This window comes from Chiloscyllium punctatum, chromosome 9, assembly GCF_047496795.1.
Source record: "Chiloscyllium punctatum isolate Juve2018m chromosome 9, sChiPun1.3, whole genome shotgun sequence".
NCBI lineage: Eukaryota > Metazoa > Chordata > Chondrichthyes > Orectolobiformes > Hemiscylliidae > Chiloscyllium > Chiloscyllium punctatum.
In genome coordinates this window covers 48,717,169-48,737,613 of record NC_092747.1, presented here as the reverse complement: position 1 = coordinate 48,737,613, position 20,445 = coordinate 48,717,169, and the positions used below count along the sequence as shown (strand labels likewise).

The window sequence follows — 20,445 nt, the reverse complement described above, 5'->3', positions numbered from 1 at the left end:
GGAAACAGAGCAGAAACCATATACATTTACACAAGGATAGTTAATTTTTCTAAGTATACTTTGCAATATACTACAAGAAAGATTAGTAATGATTAAGGTCTTGGAATAAAACATCTGTTCACCTTCTCAGTTAATGAATAATGTGTCCTGGAAACATCATAAAATTATATTTCGTAATTGTAAAATGTTCAATGTGTCAGAATTTAACTATATCATAACTACTATTACTTACCAGCAATGTTATTTGTTTCCAAGTCTTGACTAAGGATGTTAGCCTGTATTTGTTTACTAAAGTCACGAAACACATGTATTTTTCTTTCAACATGGGGAACTGCTGCTGCCTTCAACCGTACCTGAGATAAATTAGAATCTCTTAAATAATGCTGTAATTTAAGCTATAAAATGGCAGAATACCCTAAAGACTACATTAATATATAAAAAGCACATTTTTACAAGTAACAATATGCATTTAGTTTTCTAGATATTTTCTAATCAATCTATTCAGATATGTTATTCTAAACCTCTAGGAGCAGATGGGACTTGAGCCCACATCTCCTGGCTCTGAGATCGGGACACGAACAATGTACACAGGAGCCTTTATCTAATCTAAACTTTATTCTTTTATTCAAAACTACTGCTAAGTTTCCCTGAGTTTTAAAATATCTTTATCTCAGTAATTATCCCTCTTAGTAAAAGCTTTGGAATCGGAAATTAGGTGTCAATACAGTCAATTATGCAAGGTGGGTGCAACTAGGCTCAATTTCAGGGTCCCCTAGGACAGCTGAAAATGCTCAACCCAAAATTGGGTAGAACCAATTTCCTAACATTTCTTGGTCACCTAAAATGGGTAAATATATAAATGAGCTGTGAGGACTTTGTGGTGCAATGACCCAGGAGTTCTGGGTTCATAACTCATCTCTCCAGAGGTGTGTCACAGCATATCTGAATGGATTGATTAATACTATCTATACAAATGCAAGGCAAAAGGGCTCTTGTAGCACAATGATAGTGTCTTGACTTCAAAGCCAGGAGGCCTGGATTCATGATCCACCTGCTCCAGAGGTATATCATAACATCTTTGTCAGTGGGGATATCTGTTTAGTTACCCTCAAAATCTTTGTCCTGAGGAGTTTTGATGCATGTGAGATGGACAAATTAAGCTACAAAGTTAATTCTATAATAGTAGATATTTAAGTTAGGAAAGGCAGAAAGTGAAGGATGAATTACTAGACACACAATGACATAAAAACACTAAATGTAAACAGGTATCGAGGTTAAGCCCCTGGATTATAATATGGAAATGTGTAAGGTCATTATCTGACCAGAGAAAGGGTAGTGTATACCTCCTAAAGGTTAGGGTGTGAAACTTTAGCATATGCAGAGACTCTCTCTCCACGAGGCCACGCAAGTTTTCTTGCAAGATCATCCCAAACTCACCTCATTAACCATACACCATGTTCCTACAATGTCATGTGCGTCTGACGTTAGCCTGATTTTCCCACTTGTTGTAGGAGGAAGTATGTGCCACTGCCAACACATCCCAGGATTCCTGGTGCAGTAACATATTTCAAAGGCTGTTGTGCACCCAGATAAATACTGCCAGTCTCGAGCTGCTCTGCATGATTCATGACATTTGCCCCAGACATAACATGTAAGGGAAAATTGGGACTCCTTGTGGACAGGGATCTAGAGGTCCTGGAGGACATGTAATGCTGGTGGGGGGGGGGGGGGGGGGGGGGGAGGGGAGCGGAGCTGATCTCTGCTCCCAGGACAAAAGGTGGCTACAAGGTTGACACTAAGGCTCTTCCAGCACCACTAATCCAGAGCTAAGTCAGTGCCAACCATCCAGAAGAATTCCTAGCAATTCAGGAAAATGTGTCTGCTACTGCGCCCACTGCTGGCCAGGGCTCATGCTTTACCACTGTCATTATTGCATGCAACATTTCCCTCAGTCACTCTGACCCACCCATTCCCCTAAGCAAACTGCTCATTGGTTATCTGATGGCATTTTCTTGCAAATTTTATTGAATGTTACAATTTAAATCCTTGTCAGTATTGTAGAAATATTTTATATTATCATCAATCTCATTTATTTGCAGGTTTCCACCTTTCCTACAGTATGATACAAATTTTCTCTGCCAACATAGCTAATCTCAATGGGCTCGGCGTTCAATTTTCAGTTCTACCATGACTCTAGGGAGCTCCATAAAATCTTTTACTGGTTGTTCCTTAACCGAATGTTCCTTGACCTATTGCTCTGTAAGTTGCTGCTCCTTGATCAGTGGTTTCTTGACCTTAACTGACTCTTCCACCACTTGAAGAAAATTCAAATCCAAATACATATTGCTATTCAGAAGTGAGTACTCTTAATTGTGAATTGTGTATTACTTCCCAACCATTTGACATCTCATGTTTCAGTTACCTGTAGCATATTTTTCATCTTCTCCCAGCCCCTGTAGTTGAACTGCTTTTGGCTGTCAACACTGTTTCTTCAACCATAGTAGACTTACTAATACTACGGTGACAATTGCCTCAGTTATGGGCTTAAAACTGGTAAGATGCCATTGATATAAATATTTTCTCACCAAAAGACTAGGTTGAGAACACTTATTTCCACTGGAAAGTCCTTTGGCTTGTTTCTATTATAATCTGTTTTACCTCATGAACTTTTGTGGGGAGTTGCTATTTCATTTATTTTGGCTGCATTGAGAATCTGTCCATTTGGCACATTTTCTGAAAGTCAGTTATAACAGATAAAGCATACTTTTTTTTTTAAATAGCTGCACACTGCTTGTGCCTGTGAATTTTCTTGCTTCAGTGTTGACAATGACTGTTTCTTGTTTCTATCTTATTTATTATACTAGTTTGTCACGTAAGTTTTTAAAAGTTTTGTATAGAAAAGGATCTTCTGCTTTTAGACTTCTGGACTTCTCCATTTCCACTTAAATAGTCTTCTATAGCCAAATCTTAATTTGACTGTAATAAAGCTGACAAAGCTTCATCAACAATTACAATAAAAATAATATTTTATGAACTCTGATTTTAAATCTCTCCAGTCTATTTTTTTGGCAAATCTGTAGAGATAATTTACAAATAATAAGGGGGCTATTGGATGCTGAATTCTATTAGGTCTGGTCTTTCAAGAATTTTATTTATTCCAAGATTGAAGTAAGTGTTACAGGCCTTCCGACTTCATTCAAAGTATGTGTTTCATGTTTTACGCATTAGCAAATCATCTATACTCCCAATTTTGTAAAATTAGAACATTTGCTCAGTGTCTAAATGGGAAGCTAATCTACATTTTAAGAAATGTTTTCTCATAGATGTCCAACTATACTCTATTTGGCCTATCTCTGAAATGAGATCTTGACAATATTATTTTTGCTGTCACATCTTTCCAATGCTTTTGATTCTACAGTCTAGCAATGCTGCTAATGTATGCAGCTCTACTGAAAGCTTTCCCTTTGCTTTTGCAGATGAATTACAGGCTTCCTACAAGCAAAATGGAGCAACCCTATTCCTGTACAAGCAGTTGTTGAAGCAGCCACCCTGAGGAAGAAACCTTCTAGGTCATGACCATTTTTCCCTATGCCCATACATGTAAGTGATTGGCTTAGTGTATTTTGATCATTTTTGATACACAGTAACTGTATAAAGACGACTTGATTAAGTTGTGTGTGTATGTGGAAGGTTCTGCAGTCACCCAGTCACTACATAACCATACTCTGTAGACTCTGTACCCTAAAGTAATAAAGAGCTGTGCTTGAAAAGAATTGTTATGTGACTACAATGAGAAGTTTACCCCAGTTCTTCAGCAGTCACTGAATCAGCTGGGTTTAAGTTTTTCAGTAATTATTTTTTCATGATGTCAAAGGTGGATATTTTTCACCTAATTGAAGGGCACTGCTCAATTTATGTTCCCTCACAATAGTCAGTATGGCTTAAGTGATTAACTAGATAATCTTTGCAATGTATGGTCAAGGTCCCATAGGTGCTTTCCCTCTTGCTGGTTTCTTCACCAGCTACTGCAGGCCATGTCTGATAGCTATATCTTTTAACACACAGCCAGCTTAAGTTAGTAGTGGTGATACTGAGCCACTCTAAGTGATGGTCATCCTGTGCTCTTGTCATCCAGATAACATGCAATGTTCTTTCCAACCCATTGTTTTTCCTATAAGTTGTTTTCATACTTTGGAGGTGATACATCAGCTAAGGGTGCTAAGTGGTAATTAGTAAGAGGCTCTTGCCTTTGTTTGACTAGATGCCATGAGAGTTAGTGGGATCAGAAGTCAATATTGAGGAATCACCAAGCAATGCAGCAGGTCAGTCAGCAACCAAGGAGCAGGAGAATTGACATTTCGGGCATGAGCCCTTCTTCAGGAATGACGTTTCCTGAAGAAGGGCTCATGCCCGAAACGTCGATTCTCCTGCTCCTTGGATGCTGCTTGACCTGCTGCGCTTTTCCAGCAACACATTTTCAGCTCTGATCTCCAGCATCTGCAGTCCTCACTTTCTCCTCGAATCACCAAGCAATGCCTGGCTGACTATTTACCACAATGTCACCACCTCTGCTGAGTCTGCCCTGTTAATGGGTCAGGACATAAACAGGAAAGGTGATGCCCAAGTCTAGGACTTGAGTGTACTGTATGATTCGGAGAGGATTTTTAAAATTTACTCATCAGATGTGGGCATTACTGACTAGCCAGAATTTATTGCTTGTCCTTAGTTATCCTCAAGGTGGTGGTGAACTGCCTACTTGAATCGCTGTAGTCCACTTGTTGTGGGTTGACCCACAATGTTACAAGGGAGAGAATTCCAGGATTGTGACACAGTGACAGTGAAGGAACAGCAATCTAATTCTGAGCCATGACTGTGAATGGAGTGGAGGGGAACTTGCAGGTGGTTGTGTTCCCATATGTCTGCTGCCCTTGTCCTTCTAGATTGAAGTGGTCATGGGTTTCGAAGGTCATGTCCGAGGGTCTTTGGTGAATTTCTGCAGTGAGTCTTGTATATAGTAGATGCTGCTGCTGAGTATCAGTGGTAGGAGGAGTGGATGTTTGGGGATGAGATGCCAATTAAACAGGCTACTTTGTCCTGGATGGTATCAAGCTTCTTGAATGTTGTTGGAGTTGCATCCATTCAGACAAGTGGGGAGTATTCAGTCAAACTCCTGATTTGTGCCTCATAGGTGGTGGACAGGTTTTAGGAAGTCAGCAAATGAGTTAGTCACTGTAGTATTCCTAGCTTCTGACCTGCTCTTGTAGCCACTGTTTATGTGGAGAGTCCAGTAGATCTTTTTGTCAAAGATAACCACAAAGATGTTGATAGATGGGGATCCAATGATACCACTGAATGTTAAGGGGCAGGGGTTAGATTATCTCGTATTGATAATAGTCATAGCCTGGCTTTGTGTGGTACAAATGTGGGCAGCACGGTGGCACAGTGGTTAGCACTGCTGCCTCACAGCGCCAGAGACCCGGGTTCAATTCCCGCCTCAGGCGACTGACTGTGTGGAGTTTGCACGTCCTCCCCGTGTCTGCGTGGGTTTCCTCCGGGTGCTCCGGTTTCCTCCCACAGTCCAAAGATGTGCAGGTCAGGTGAATTGGCCATCCTAAATTGCCCGTAGTGTTAGGCAAGGGTTAGATGTAGGGGTATGGGTGGGTTACGCTTCGGCGGGGCGGTGTGGACTTGTTGGGCCGAAGGGCCTGTTTCTACACTAAGTAATCTAATCTAATCTAAATATTACTTGCCACTCGTCAGCACAAGCTTAGATATTGTCCAGATCTTGTTCAAAGTCTGAATACATCAAGTCATTGTTTGAGTCACCTGTGAGACTATTCTCCCAATTTTGGTACAAAAACAAAGGAGGAGGATAAATAAGTGAACAGACAATAAGAGACAACTTGCCACTTATATCGATTTAGTCTGGGAAGAGACATAAGGGGCTGAGACATGAGGGGAAGTAACAGAGGCAGCATAAATATTCTGATGTTGGGAAGTAAAAGCAAAGGTCACGAAGTTTAAGTAAAGGTCATAAAGTAAGGCCATATTCACAAAACCAAAATCAGCTATTGCTCCCCTCAAGTCATATTGGGTGTGACAAAGACAAAATAGAATGTTAGAGTAGTAAATAGGGGTATAGCTCAGTGGTAGAGCATTTGACTGCAGATCAAGAGGTCCCGGATTCAAATCCAGGTGTCCCCTACTTTTGGGTGGTACAGCGGCTCAGTGGTTAGCACTGTTGCCTCAGTGCCAGGGATCCAGGTTAGATTCTTGCCTTGGGTGACTGTCTGTGTGGAGTTTGTACATTCTCCCTGTGTTTGCGTGGGTTTCCTCTGGGTGCTCCGGTTTCCTCCCACAATCCAAAGATGTGGGGGTTAGGTGAATTGGCCATGCTAAATTGCCCATAGTGTTCAGGGATGTATAGGTTAGGTGCATTATCTGGGGTGAATGTATGGGAATGGGTCTAGGTGGGTTACTCTTTGGACGGTCGGTGTGGACTTACAGGGCTGAAGGGCCTGTTTCCACACTATAGTCAGTCATTCTACATATATATCTAAAAGATGCTGATGGGGAGTGACCAAGGCTGTGTGAAACAGGTTAGGGGGCATCACTGTACAATGACCGTTACAACATCAGCAGTTTATGTGGGGAACTTCATGAAACCTGTCACAGCCAGCTGACGTCACCCAGTCCTTACTGTGCATTCATAGAGAGGGCAGACATTTTATTAGTTAAGGGCGGCACGGTGGCACAATGGTTAGCACTGCTGCCTCACAGCGCTAGAGACCCGGGTTCAATTCCCGCCTCAGGCGACTGACTGTGTGGAGTTTGCACGTTCTCCCCGTGTCTGCGTGGGTTTCCTCCGGGTGCTCCGGTTTCCTCCCACAGTCCAAAGATGTGCAGGTCAGGTGAATTGGCCATCCTAAATTGCCCGTAGGTAAGGGGTAGATGTAGGGGTATGGGTGGGTTGCGCTTCGGCGGGGCGGTGTGGACTTGTTGGGCCGAAGGGCCTGTTTCCACACTAAATAATCTAATCTAATCATTTTGGTGTTTGGTCTTCAGTAGCTCTAAAAATGGATTGTGCTTGCTTGAATTAAAGTCCATACTACAAGTTTTGTAGAATTCTTGGGGAAGTTTGAGCGCCGCTTGAAAACAGCCTCAAAACGGTCTTTCACCTTATTTCAGGATTATAGAATTCCACCTCATCTCAGGAGCAGATCAATCCATCAAGACAAGGTGAGAGAGGCGCAAACCTGATGGAGCCAGATTCTGTCTGGACTCGTTGCCCAAGTTTTGCTTTCATTCATGCCCTTAATTGTTTAGTAACAGGTGGAAATATTAAATTGTGTAGTAATTAAGAATATAAAAAAAACTTTGTATTTTGAGATGCATTGCTTACAATGCAAACAATTGCTCTCATGTTTTTCATGCTCATTTATAAAGTATTAATGAAACCATACCTGAATTTGCTGGAACATGTTTGGTGTTTCCAACTGTAATGGACTATAGTTACTGCATCTACCAAAAATAAGTATTAGAAAGTAAGAACAAACTTGTGTTTATACAATATAATTTACTTCCCAAAGTATTTTGCAATCAATCAATTACTTTTGCAGTGTGGTTGCTGTTGTTATGCATGCACAGTCATGTCCACAAACAACAGGTTCAATAAATGACTAATTAGTCTGCCTTATTTTTGTTTATTAAAGAATAAATAAAAAGGGCTAGGATTCCCAGAGATAACCCCCTAGCTGTTCTTTGAAAAGTGGCATGATGATATCATGTTATACTGGTTTTAGGTTGGAGTTGGTGTAAAAAAAGTTGCCTTCAGTGACTCTCCACCCCATTCCTTACCCCAGTTCCCAACACACCCTTTCCATAGCTCTACAGCACACACTTGCTTATTTGCAACCTCTACATCTGCTCCTTTCCCATCTGAATGGCCAATTAAATCTGTATCCTCCCTGCTTACTCAACAGTAACTCCACTGTCTCTATCCTCTACCCACTCTCCACTCACTAGAACCAAGACATACATGCCCAGCCAGAAATTGTTTACCAGAAGATTTTCTTTTTAAAATTTAAGTGTTTTTCAAAAGAAATTGAATTTGAAGAAAACAATTTGGTTTTCTTTGACAATTGTAACTTTAATATTTGTTTCTCTCAATTTGAAAATATAAAACTACTGGCCTGTAATATGATAGAGTTCAGCAATAAGGCCCAGGACTGAATATAGCTCTGTCCCCATTTGTGGGAGAGTCTGAGATGTCAGAAAAGTGGAAGGATTGGCATTAGAGATTGTAGTAGAGTAATGGGCTTAACAGCAGAAGCATACAAAATGATAAAAAGATACATGATTATGTAGAGACTGAGCTGGAAAGCAGCACAAGCTTGAACCAAGTGTGAAGCCAAAGTATGTATAGATCAAGCTATACATATATAAAAAAAAAGAGTTGTTGCTCAAAAGTTCCATGACCTCCAACAGCATTACTTTGGGAGACTAATCAGAGTTAAACTCCAAACACAAGAATCTCCTCTCTGGGTGTAGGGTTTGCTCGCTGAGCTGGAAGGTTCATTTTCAGACATTTCGTCACCATACGAGGTAACATCTTCAGTGAGCCTCCAGATGAAGCACTGCTGGAATTTCCTGCTCTCTATGTTTGGGTTTCCTTGGGTTGGTGATGTCATTTCCTATGGTTATTCCAATTTCGATAAACGAAGCTGCATCAGAACATTATTTCAACGAGTCACCACTCACTGCAGCACAGAGGAAAATCACCGATTGGGTACCCATTCTTTTTGAATACACTATGAACACAGTCCACAGAATTCTCAGCAACAAAACCAAACAAGCAGACAAAATGCATCCAGAAACCCTAGCCACTCTCCCCTACAAAGACATCTGAGAAATGACTGCCAGACTACTCAGACTCCTTTGGCATCATAGTAACCCACAAACCCACCAAAACAGCAGCTAATGAACTTGAAAGACTCTATACAGACAACAAGCAGAACTAATGTCATTTACAAAATACCATGCAAGAACTGTAACAAACACTACATTGGACAATCAGGCAAAAAACTAGCCACCAGGATACATGAACATCAACTAGCCACAAATCAACATGACCCTCTCTTACTAGCATCCTTACATACAGATAAAGGTAGTCTGACTGGGATATCATCATTCCTAGGACAAGCGTAGGAGCTTGTATGAGAATTCCTAGAAGCATGGCACTCCAACTGGATCTCTATTAAGCAACACATTCCTTTGGATCCCATTTACCACCATCTGAGAAAAAGAACAGGGAGTGACATCACCATAGGAAACGACATCACCAACCCAAGGAAACCCAAAAACATATAAATAGAAAGCATTTTAAAGCAATATAAATAGGAAACACCAGTTGTGCCTCATTCGGAGGCTCAGAGAAGATGTTACCTAGTATGGTGACAATACGTCTGAAAAATGAACCTTCCAGCTCAGCGAACAAACGTACACCCAGACCCTCAACCCGAGTTACAAATCTTCTCAAAACTCGCTCATCTCCTCTGTGCAGTTTCTGTTCGTATCTCTGACGCCATATCATGATACAGTCAGCCTGCTCTGTTTCCATCACAGTCTCAACAAAAGCAGAAGTAGTCACAATTCCATGGTTTTTGAGGTTTCCATAGTTTTCAGGGTGGCACAGTGGTTAGCACTGCTGCCTCACAGCACCAGGGACTTGGGTTCGAGTCCAGCCTTGGGACGACTGGCTGTGTAGAGTATGCACATTATCCCAGTGTCCGAATGGGTTTCCTCTTGGTGCTCCAGTTTCCTCCCAAAATCCATAGATGTGGAGGTTAGGTGCATTAGTCAGGGATAAAATGTAGAGTAATAGGGTACGGGGATAGATCTGGTTGTGACTCTTTGGAGGTTCAGTGTGTAGTTGTTGGGCCGAATGGCCTATTTCCACATTGTAGGGATCCTCTTAATCAAACGTTAATTTCTGTGGAGCAAACTTTGCTGTGGGAATCTTTTACAACTGCCAACTCCTAGCTTGGATGCAGGGCCAGATAAAGGCTGGTAGTAGAATATAGACTGTGCCTGGGGAGAAGAACTACTCTGTGGAACAGAGCTCTGATTGGAATCAACAGTGAGGAACAGGTACAGAAAGTGTTAGCAGTGGTGCCATCCAACAGCAGAAAGCATCTGAACAGGAGTAGGCCGTTCAACCCATCGTTCAACATGATCATGGCTGATCAAACACTTCAATGTCTTTATAACATTCCAATCTCTACCTTAAATATACTCAGTGACTAAGCTTCCACAGCCCCCTGTGGTACAGTATTCCAAAGGTTCACAACATGGAGTAAAACTTTTTCCTCATCTCTGTCCTAAGTGGTATTGTCCTTATTTTTAAATTGAATCCCCCAGTTCTTCCCACAAGCAGGGGGAATCATCTTATCCTACACAAGATATCATCTTTAGCGTTTTTAAATTTTCAATGATCACTTCTCATTCATAGAGTCTTAGAGATGTACAGCACGGAAACAGACCCTTCAGTCCAACTCATCCATGCCAACCAGATATCCCAACCCAATCTAGTCCCACCTGCCAGCACGTGGCCCACATCCCTCCAAACCCTTCCTATTCATACACCCATCCAAATGCCTTTTAAATGTTGCAATTGTACCAGCCTCCACCACTTCCTCTGGCAGCTCATTCCATACATGTACCAAAAGTTGCCCCTTAGGTCTCTTTTATATCTTTCCCCTCTCACATGGGCAGCACAGTGGCTAGCACTGCTGCCTCAAAACGCCAGAGACACAGGTACAATTCCCGCCTCAGGCAAGTGTCCGTGTGGAGTTTGCCCATTCTCCCAGTGTCTGAGTGGGTTTCCTCCGGGTGCTCCAGTCTCCTCCCACAGTCCAAAAATGTGCAGGTTAGGTGAATTGGCCGAGCTAAATTGCCCGTAGTGTTAGGTGAAGGGATAAATGTAGGGGAATGGATCTGGGTGGGTTGCTCTTTGGAGGGTCGGTGTGGACTAGTTGGGCCGAAGGGCCTGTTTCCACACTGTAATAATCTATGCTCTCTAGTTCTGGACTTCCCCCACCCCAGCGAAGAGACTTTGTCTATTTACCCTATCCATGCCCCTCACGATTTTATAAACCTAAGGTCACCCCTCAGCCTCCGACATTCTTTGAAACTCTCGGGTATACAAACCCAAATCTCCTCATAGGTCAGTCCCACCATTCCAGAAACAAGTCTGGTGGAACATAAAGATGGGGTACAGTATTACACTATAAAAGGAGACACAGGAGCAGAATTAGGCCGTTTGGCCCACTGAGACTGTGCCATCAATCATTCGAGAAACATTTATCTTCCTGCTTTACATACTGATTGACCTATTGGACATTCTAATAATTTCTAGTTTAATGTCAGATTTTCAGCACTTATGATTATTTAAGGTTTTGGCACTATTTTAAATAGCAAACACAATGAAAAAAGAAATAAACAGTATCAATTAAACTTACTGGTTTTGTTCAGATTGAGACCGTATGCCTTGGTTTGCAGATACAGAGGGCCTGGAAACAGGATCTAGATTAGCATCTTCCCTGGAATTACCTGAAAAATTTATATGATTGACCTCAGTTTTACTCTGTGGACAGTCTTTTGCATGTAGAAATCTCAAGTCACTTAAAGCTGGGAGAGAAATAAGCAAGTGGAAATTGTATTATTGGACCACAAAACAGTCACGATTCATTGCCAATGCAAGGTATAATTTTCATGTAACTGGACAAAATTCTTAAATTATAATTTTCAAAGCTATTATAGCAGTAATTAACATCTGGGTTCTGACGGATGTGGGGAGTAGTAGCTAAATTTGAAGCTATTTAGTACAGTGAGGCACCCTCAATGTTAGTTGACAAATGTAACAGACTTAACGTGCTGTTACTGTGACTGACACAGTTGCAGATAAAGACAGCCTTTAGGACTGGGATGGGCAGAAATTTCCTCATTCAGGTGATGTATCTTTGGAATTTTCTTCCTCAGACGACTACAAAATTCAGTCATCAAGTATGTTGAAGCTGGAGATTGCTACATATTAAAAACCCTGACACACTCATCCAGTGAATGAATAAAATCATGACTCGTGGGAATAATGCAAGAAAATCAAGTTCAGGTCAAACAACAACCATGATCTCATTGAATGGCAAAGCAGGCTCAAAGGGCTGAATGGCCTATTCCTGCTCCTATTTCTCACACTGTTTTGCTAGATTAGTGTGATTTGTTGTTGCTGAAAAAGAGATTGTGAAAACAGAAAAATGAAAACAGCTCAGGAAAGAAAAGTGATAAAGCCATGTGGCAATAATAGTTTGTCCAATAAAGTACCTTTTTCAGATTTGCGCCAATTGACAATTTGTTCACATTCTGACTGGGTTGGTAAAATACTCTAAAACCTGAACCGTGACTTTGTTATTGATCATAAAACCAGAACTATGTCACATAGAAGTAAGCGTGTAACTAAGGATTGGATTAATCTGTTACTGCAACAATTATATTGTTATACATATAAGTTAACATGTGACTGCTTAAATAAACAAATAATCTGTTGGTACATAATTATCTAATAAAAACTATTATAGAAATAGATGCTCTAAACCTCCTTTTTCATGTTTCACATGGCAAAAATTAGCATTCAAAATACTAAAAAAACTGCATGACTTTTCCATCCTTAAATATTGAAAGGAGGAGAGTTAATTTATAAGTAATGTCTTCTGTGTCAATAATGTAATTCTGTTGTCAATACTCACCCACTGTTTACCCAGCATTAATGTTAAATGACTAACAACAGGTACATTTTGGAAGTCAAATTATAGGATTTTCTACTTCCTTATTAAATGTATTCAAAAATGCTTATTCTGCATTGTGAATCTTTCAAAGTGATATTATTTTAAATCCGGACTGATGCAAGCCCAAATGACACTGTAGACTCAGTGTCCTATTAGGATACACTACAGTTTTAAGTGATTAGTTGGCTTGGGAGTGGACACTGATGTTGGATCACCTTTTCTGTCACTAAATTTGGAGGATCTTGCAATGGCATCACTGTTGGTGCATCCCCAATGCTTTGGAGGGCAATTGCTATTGTCAGGGATATGAATGACATGTCACATGCATTGTAGTTACCTCCAAATCCAGTAGATAAGAGGTTTTCTCCTAAACCAACTTGTCTAGCATTGAGGTGCTATACACACAATACTTGCTCTGCTATGCAGGCCATGTAGATCGAATGCCTTACACCAGAAACAACTGTCCCTTTTGGAAGTTGATCATAGCAGGGATCTCAGGAGGATGTTGGAAATGCTTTATGGATGCCTTCAAGATATCACTTGGAGATCAAACATTACTGCAGGAACAGACCACTGCCCTACCTTTTCCCATAGCCATGCAAATGTTTTCTCTGCATTCCAGATCCTAGCTGTGAGAAACAGGTTTACCTTCATGTCATGACACATCAGACATAGAAACAGGTTAGGGCATTTATACTCGCAAACCTGTTGCATCATTCAATGAGATCATGCCTGATCTGTGACCAACTCCTTGCATTGCCTTTACTTTATTTTTCTTAACACCTAATGGTTAACAAACACCAATCAATTTCAGTTTAAAACTAACAATCTGGTATCATCTGTCATTTGCAGAAGAGCTTTCCAAACTTCTACCACATCCTTTGTCTATTGAAATGTTTCTGAACTTCACCCCTGAAATTGCATCTGGAAATCATTTTCTGGCATCTGTTTTGCATAAATGGGAAATCCTTTTCTCCCCACTTTAACTTTTTCTTGAAGCAAACAACAACTTATGAAAATTGACAATAACTGGCATCACTATAGCAGCTTTCATAACACACGGTTTAAAGAACAACCATAGAGAAACTGGCAATTGATTCCTCTATTGCAGTTTTACCAAAATTTTAAAAATATCCCTTATTTTCAGCTTTGTGAACAAAGTAAATATTCTCAGCTGTGTCTCTAATTCTACAAAATAGAAGCTTGGGTTTTTTGGCAAATGTGACAGCTGCTGCATAGTTTGTTTGCTTATAAAAAATGAACTGTAACCGTTAAAAGCAAAATACCACAGATGCCGGAAATCTGAAACAGAGTAGACTGGAGAAACTCAGCAGGTCTGACAGCATCTGTGGATAGAGAAAAACGCAGTTAACATCGAATCCATGTGACTCCTCTTCAAAACTATAATAATGCCTTTAAGTATTCTGTCATAAAGAAAATGGATTTTTTTATGAACAATGTTGTTTATTAAGGTGGAAAAGTAATTTAGTTCTCAGTCACTGCCACATATTGAATATGTCACACATTCACATGTTCATGCTAAAGGAAAATCACAAGCGGTTTTGGTCTTTTACTGACCTGTTCTATTTTTCTTCAGATTCCAAGTATGGGACCCTTTCAGTATCTGGGTTAAGTCAGTCTGATCTTTAAATTTTGCTCTCCTTATTTCTTCAAACCATTGACCAGTTATACCTTTCAACCACAATTTGTCAGGATTTTTCTTCTTGATTTCCCTGTAAGTGAAATCAGTCATTAGTTGCATGTAATGAAAATAAGATTAAACCGGCAGCACGGTGGCTCAGAGGTTAGAACTGCTGCCTCACAGCACCAGGGACTTGAGTTTGAATCCCACCTCAGGTGACTGTCTGTGTGGAGTTTGCACGTTCTCCCAGTGTCTGCGTGGGTTTCCTCCCGGCACTCCGGTTTTCTCCCACAATCCAAAAATGTGCCAGTTAGGTGAACTGGCCATGCTAAATTGCCCATAGCGTTAGCTGCATTAGTCAGAGGGAAATGGGTCTGGGTGGGTTACTCTTTGGAGGTTCAGTGTGGACTTGTTGGGCCAAATGGCCAGTTTCCACACTGTATGGAATTTAATCCAATCAGCCATTTAAAGTAAAAATATGTTTTTTTCCTTAGAAATCTAAACAATTTTTAAAATCCATGTTTTGTGGTTGCAGGACGTCAGACAAGTTAATTCAATTTCACAATTACCTGTGTGGGATATAGGTAAATTAATGTTACTTCTGCAATTCTGCAATTCCATCTTACAAAGTAAAATGAACTCACACCAGTGTGTAATTGTTTTAGCCAAGAGCTGAGTCAACAAGAATGGAAACGATGTGGAGGAAATATATAATTGTTTTTGTATTAGCTAAAACTGTATGTCAGAAGGTAGACATTATAGGCAAGTAGATAAGATGTTGTGAGGGGATGAAGTTAAGCTAGATATGCCTGGACAAACAGTAGATATAAACATGTGCTTCCCACTTTTACAAAAACACAGGAACAAACCCCAATTAAAAGGGTCATAGGGATCAGAACGGCCTCAGGAAAGGCACAGATGAAGGGGGTAGATAATGATGAAGAAAGAATATGCCTAACAATGACCTACAGCAGGATGAGGTCAAACAGCCTTGTGAGGCCAGGAATAAGCATTTTGTCACAGACAAGGCTGGATAAGGCAAGAGATAAACAGGGGTAATGGGGGCCGGTCTTAGGGAAGTGGAGGATGTAAACAGGGGAGGGAGCAGTGTAAAACAATAGACATCAAATCATATAAATGTTGTGTATGAATTGAATTTGGTGTGTGTATGTCCTCGACCTTATAGGCACTGGACATCACACCCACTTGCAAGTGTAAAATAAATGGCACTACTGATTCAGATCTTGTCTCGGACTGAAATTATTGAAGTGAGTGGGCTTTGTTTCTCACACCTGCACTGACATCCATACAGAAAACAGAAAATTTATATTTTAAAAAAATCATTCCTGGGATGTGGGTGTCATGGGCTGGGCCAGTATTTATTGCCCATTCTTAATCTGAGTGGCTTGTAGAGCCATTTTCAGAGGTCAGTTAAGAGTCAACCACATTGCTCTAAATCTGCAGTCATGTGTAGTTTAGACCAAGTTAGGGTTACAGATTTATAAAGGACAGTAGTGAACTTGATAGGTTTTTACAACAATTAACAGTGGCTAAATGTTCAATGTTTTGCTAAGTCTTAATTTCAGATTTTCTTGTTGAATTCAAATTTCACCATCTACCATGGTGGGATTCAAAATCATGACCCAAGAAAATTGGCCTGGGGTTCTGGATTACTAGGCCAGTGACATGACGACTATACCACTATCTCCCCATCAAAATACTTTATTTTTCAAGTGATTGTCAGGCTTTTGTTCTATACAGTAGACCATAAGCAAGATGACATTTGTTTTGGTGGTGAGGAAGGGACGAGAGAGCGGGAGACAGTCTTAGTCACAATATCAATAAATCTATAAACAATGTTTTCCATATCAGAATTGTGAGTATTTGCACTGTTTGAAATGGACACTTTCCACTTTCTCTTCCCCACCCCCCCCCCGCCCCAGCCAAAGCATTTGTACTTAAGAATCTGTACCTAGGTACCTTTGTACCTAATTGGTACCCTAAGTGGCGACTTGTAAACTCTTGTCACGTATTCAAATCAGTGTAGTGAAATAAAGCTAAGTCTAAATTCTAATTAATCACTGTCAATTGCAATTGCTTAAACCAGTACATTTATAATATGCTATCATATCACAGATTAGCTTAATGAAAGATTCAATGTCTGGCTTTTGAGTTTAATCAAATTAACCTACTGTTTATAATACATGTAATCATAAGTTTATTAACTATGATTTGTACTTAATGTGTCTTCCATTTCAAAAATGTAACTTGTAAACTAGTGAATAGGAATTAATGCTGAAGCAGGGGAATGGATTTCAACACACCTTTTTCTGTGCAAAGAGAGATAGAATAATAAATGTCGACAGAATATCTGGAACTTTGGGCCTAGGCAACTCTCATCTACTATGAGTCATAAAAATCTGTGCCAGAAGCTCTCATATCTTTTAAGAGTTGGAGGATGCATGATTGGGAGGGCGTTTCTGAGCAGCATTTGCAAAAGGAGATGTATTTTAGAAGGGCTTTGCTTCCACTTTAAGTTAGAACAGCTGCATTTCATCATTGGAAATTTTATTTTATTGCTAAATTGGCTTTAGCAACAGGATATAAATGAACATTTCCCTTAGTCTCAGTGCATTCTGGGAGAAAAGCTTGTACTTCATTAAGATGAAATCCTGACCAGAAAGGAAGTTTAATGGTTTATGCACAAATGAGCAAGTTTGAGCCTGTAGACAGAAAGTCAAATCTCAATTTCAGAGACACAGACACAGTGAGGGTTAAAATAAAAAAAAGAGTTCCCAGAATCAAATGTAAATATACATCTTGTGTTTATTCAGCTCTGTTCCAGTGTTTATTCCAGTGTGAAGCTAGGAGACGATATACAAGGCGATATTTCAAAATGCTTCAGCTACCTATGGTAAGGTTTGTTAAATGACTAAATGTAGAAATTGCCTGTTTGGTAAATAATTAGCAATATGGGAGCAGGGGAGAAATAATATCTTTACCTTCAGTAAGGAAATGGTTAATAGGATTTTACCACATTTTTGCTGCCCTTTAAATTTACTTCTGTATTCAATTTAAGTTGGGTGGCTGTTTTATACAGGCTGATGAACCTCAAGCATAAAACAGGCACTACTGATGGTAAGAAGGGGTCATACTACCTTATGTACTTTCCCAAAAGCGATGTTGGAAACAGAGAAAGGAATGGATGAAAATCCAGTTTAATGAGTCTTCATCCTTCTTTCTGTCAGGTGTGTGGTTAGTGTGTGAAAATTCAAGCAATGTTTGTACAGTAAAAGATAAAGTCTCAGGACTGCTCTCCCATGAGTGAGAAATGACTTCTAGTGGTTTAACCTGAGGGTCACCATGCCTCAGGTCAGGAGAGGGGTCAAATAGGGGAGACTTTCATGCTGACCTCAGCCAGTACAGGAAATGAACCCAAATTGTTGGTGTCACTTTGCATTATAAGCCAGCAATCCAGCCAATTGAGCCAACCTTCATTGATTTACATACTGGCCACTGACAATGTCCCTGATAGTTTTGTGGCACACTTGTATCACTTCAAGGTTAACAAAAGAGAACAGTGCAAGAGAAGGATGATTTCTTACACTGTGCCCCAAATCCTAACTGAGCTTTATGTTTGACCAAATTGGTGCCATTTTCTCAAATGCAAAAATTGTGTTTTTTTTAAAAGAATCAGTAGGAATAGGGAGTTTTACCTACAGAAATTCACAAAATTGATTTCTCTTCTATGTGGCAGAATTGTCATTTGCTCATTTTCCCATCAATTTATCATTGCAGAATTTGTTTTAATTCTTTACATGTAGAAAATAGTTCTCATGGTAATCAATACTCTCGACTCTAAGATTACACAAAGCATACTGTGACCAGATATAAAAAGGCAACTTGGACTAAACATAAAAACAAAGAGACTAAAAGGAGGAGTTGTCACACCCAGTTATTCTAAACAAAAGTGAAAAAAAATTCAACTTTTCATTCGTTTTTTGAAAACAGTTTCTTGAATTTTATGTTTAAAGCCAACAATTTCCCCTCCATATATGAAGGATATTAATTTCCAAAAATGACAAACACAAATTTATTAACATACTAAAGTACAGAATGAAAAGGATTCCCATTTCTCTCTGGCAATCCAACAAAAATTACTTTAATTTATATAGTATTATGAACAGAATAGAACATCTCAAGGTGTTTTGAAGGAGCATTGCCAAACAAATTTTGATATTGAGTCACACAAGGTAGTGTGAGAGCGCATGACCAATTTTCCATAGACTATTTAAACCACTATGTCAACATGAATAACATCAGAAGCATAATGTTCCCTAGTTCACCTTGTCCTTATAAAATTAAATTAATTCAATGCAATGAAATGATTTTTGAATCACTCCAATGAGATTGCTGTTTCTAGCACTGAACTATTGTAATCCTCAAGGATGCTGCCTGAACTGCTGTGCTCTTCCAGCACCACTAATCCAGAACATTGTAATCCTCATTAAAAGTCACAAATGGCTCACATGCCTGTGACTATAGCCACCTAATCCTCCACACTCTTGTGGTATTTGCATTCTTTGATGCAGTGGACTGCACTATTGGCAAATGGAGGAGAGAATTTAGACAACAGATATGAATGCCTACTACTATGTAGATGTATGCCTATCTAGATGTAGTTAGAGGATTCACAAGATATATATTAGAATTTGATGCTTCTTTTTAAAAAGAGGTAGTTGGAGGTTAACTGTTGAAATTGGATTTTTTTTAAAAAACCTTCCTCTAACAGACAGGACTGGCGATAGCTCTTTGTTTTGTTGTAAACCACTGCTAGGGCTGATGCTGAACTGTGACTTGCCCAGAAAGGTGCTTGTTTTGTCTGCTTTAGGTGGAGAAAAACATGCTAAGAACCACCTTAGTTGGAAGGAAGTCTGCTAAGAACAAGCTGAGTTGGAGGAAGGCCTACTACTGATAAGCTTCCCAGCTGATCTCTCCCATTTCTGAGAGAAAATCCTAATAGAGTTCAGGATGAACGCTAATTGTTCTTTTGACAGTGTGATTCGGGGAACATCTCAAAATTATACTTCCTTTGCAACTTCTGTCTGCAAGACTTCAGGGACAACCATGTGGTATTGTAAATTGTATCCACACATACCAGAACAGAGGAACAAACTCCAGAAAATTCTATAGTTTACTATTTTGCCTTCAAGAAAACCCCATTGGTCATTTTCTTTTCTTCTAGAAAGCTAATCACTGTAGAAAGTTTTTTAAAATTTTTTTTCCTGAAGAGTGCATGTTTATGTATTTTGCATGAATGTGTGTTTTGAGGGTATTTAGAGGGCTTTGCACATAATTCTATGTTACCAAATGTATGTTAACCAATTATAGCATCTTTATTGCTTCGTTTTGATATTAAGCATTTGTTTTAAAAAAAACGAAAACCTCATTGTTCAAAGCCTGATATGGATAAAGTATTTGATTGGTCATCTTGATAACTGGAAAAAGTATTTTTTATTTTATTTGAAGTATTGGGACTAGAATGACAGTGCACCCCTCCAGCCTTTGTCATAGCTACGACCTGATTATTCTACATTCCCAATTTCCCTCTAGTTAGCAAGGGAATGAAAAGGTTATAAAAATCTATTTTCAAAAACTCAAAGACTTGCTTCCACCACCTGTTGAGGAAGAGAGTTCTGAAGACTCTCAAGCTACTGTGAAAAAAAAAATTCCCACCTGTCTTAATTGGATAATCTCTTATTTTTAGACAGTGATGCCCAGTTCTAGATTCTCCTAGAAGTGGAAACATATTTTCAATATCCATCTTATCAAGACTACTCAGAATTGACTTTCAATTACGTTGCCTCTTACTCTTCTAAACTTTTGGGCAGGCTAGGCCTGTATCCACTCTTTCTTCACAAGGTAACACACTAATTCTGGGTATTAGTCCAATAAACCTTCTTG

At 39.7% G+C, this 20,445-nt stretch overlaps 1 protein-coding gene across 2 annotated transcripts in view; it reads right to left on the bottom strand.

The window, feature by feature from the left end:
• LOC140481372 (uncharacterized) overlaps window positions 1-20,445 on the bottom strand; it is a 48,821-nt gene that overhangs the window by 10,216 nt on the left and 18,160 nt on the right. For both annotated transcript variants that reach the window (XM_072577460.1, XM_072577458.1), the window contains exons 2-5: window positions 14,418-14,572; window positions 11,520-11,610; window positions 7,464-7,521; window positions 233-353 (exon numbers count right to left, since the gene is read on the bottom strand). In XM_072577460.1, coding sequence (XP_072433561.1) covers window positions 233-353; window positions 7,464-7,521; window positions 11,520-11,610; window positions 14,418-14,572 — 425 coding nt within the window. The remainder of the gene's footprint in view (window positions 1-232; window positions 354-7,463; window positions 7,522-11,519; window positions 11,611-14,417; window positions 14,573-20,445) is intronic.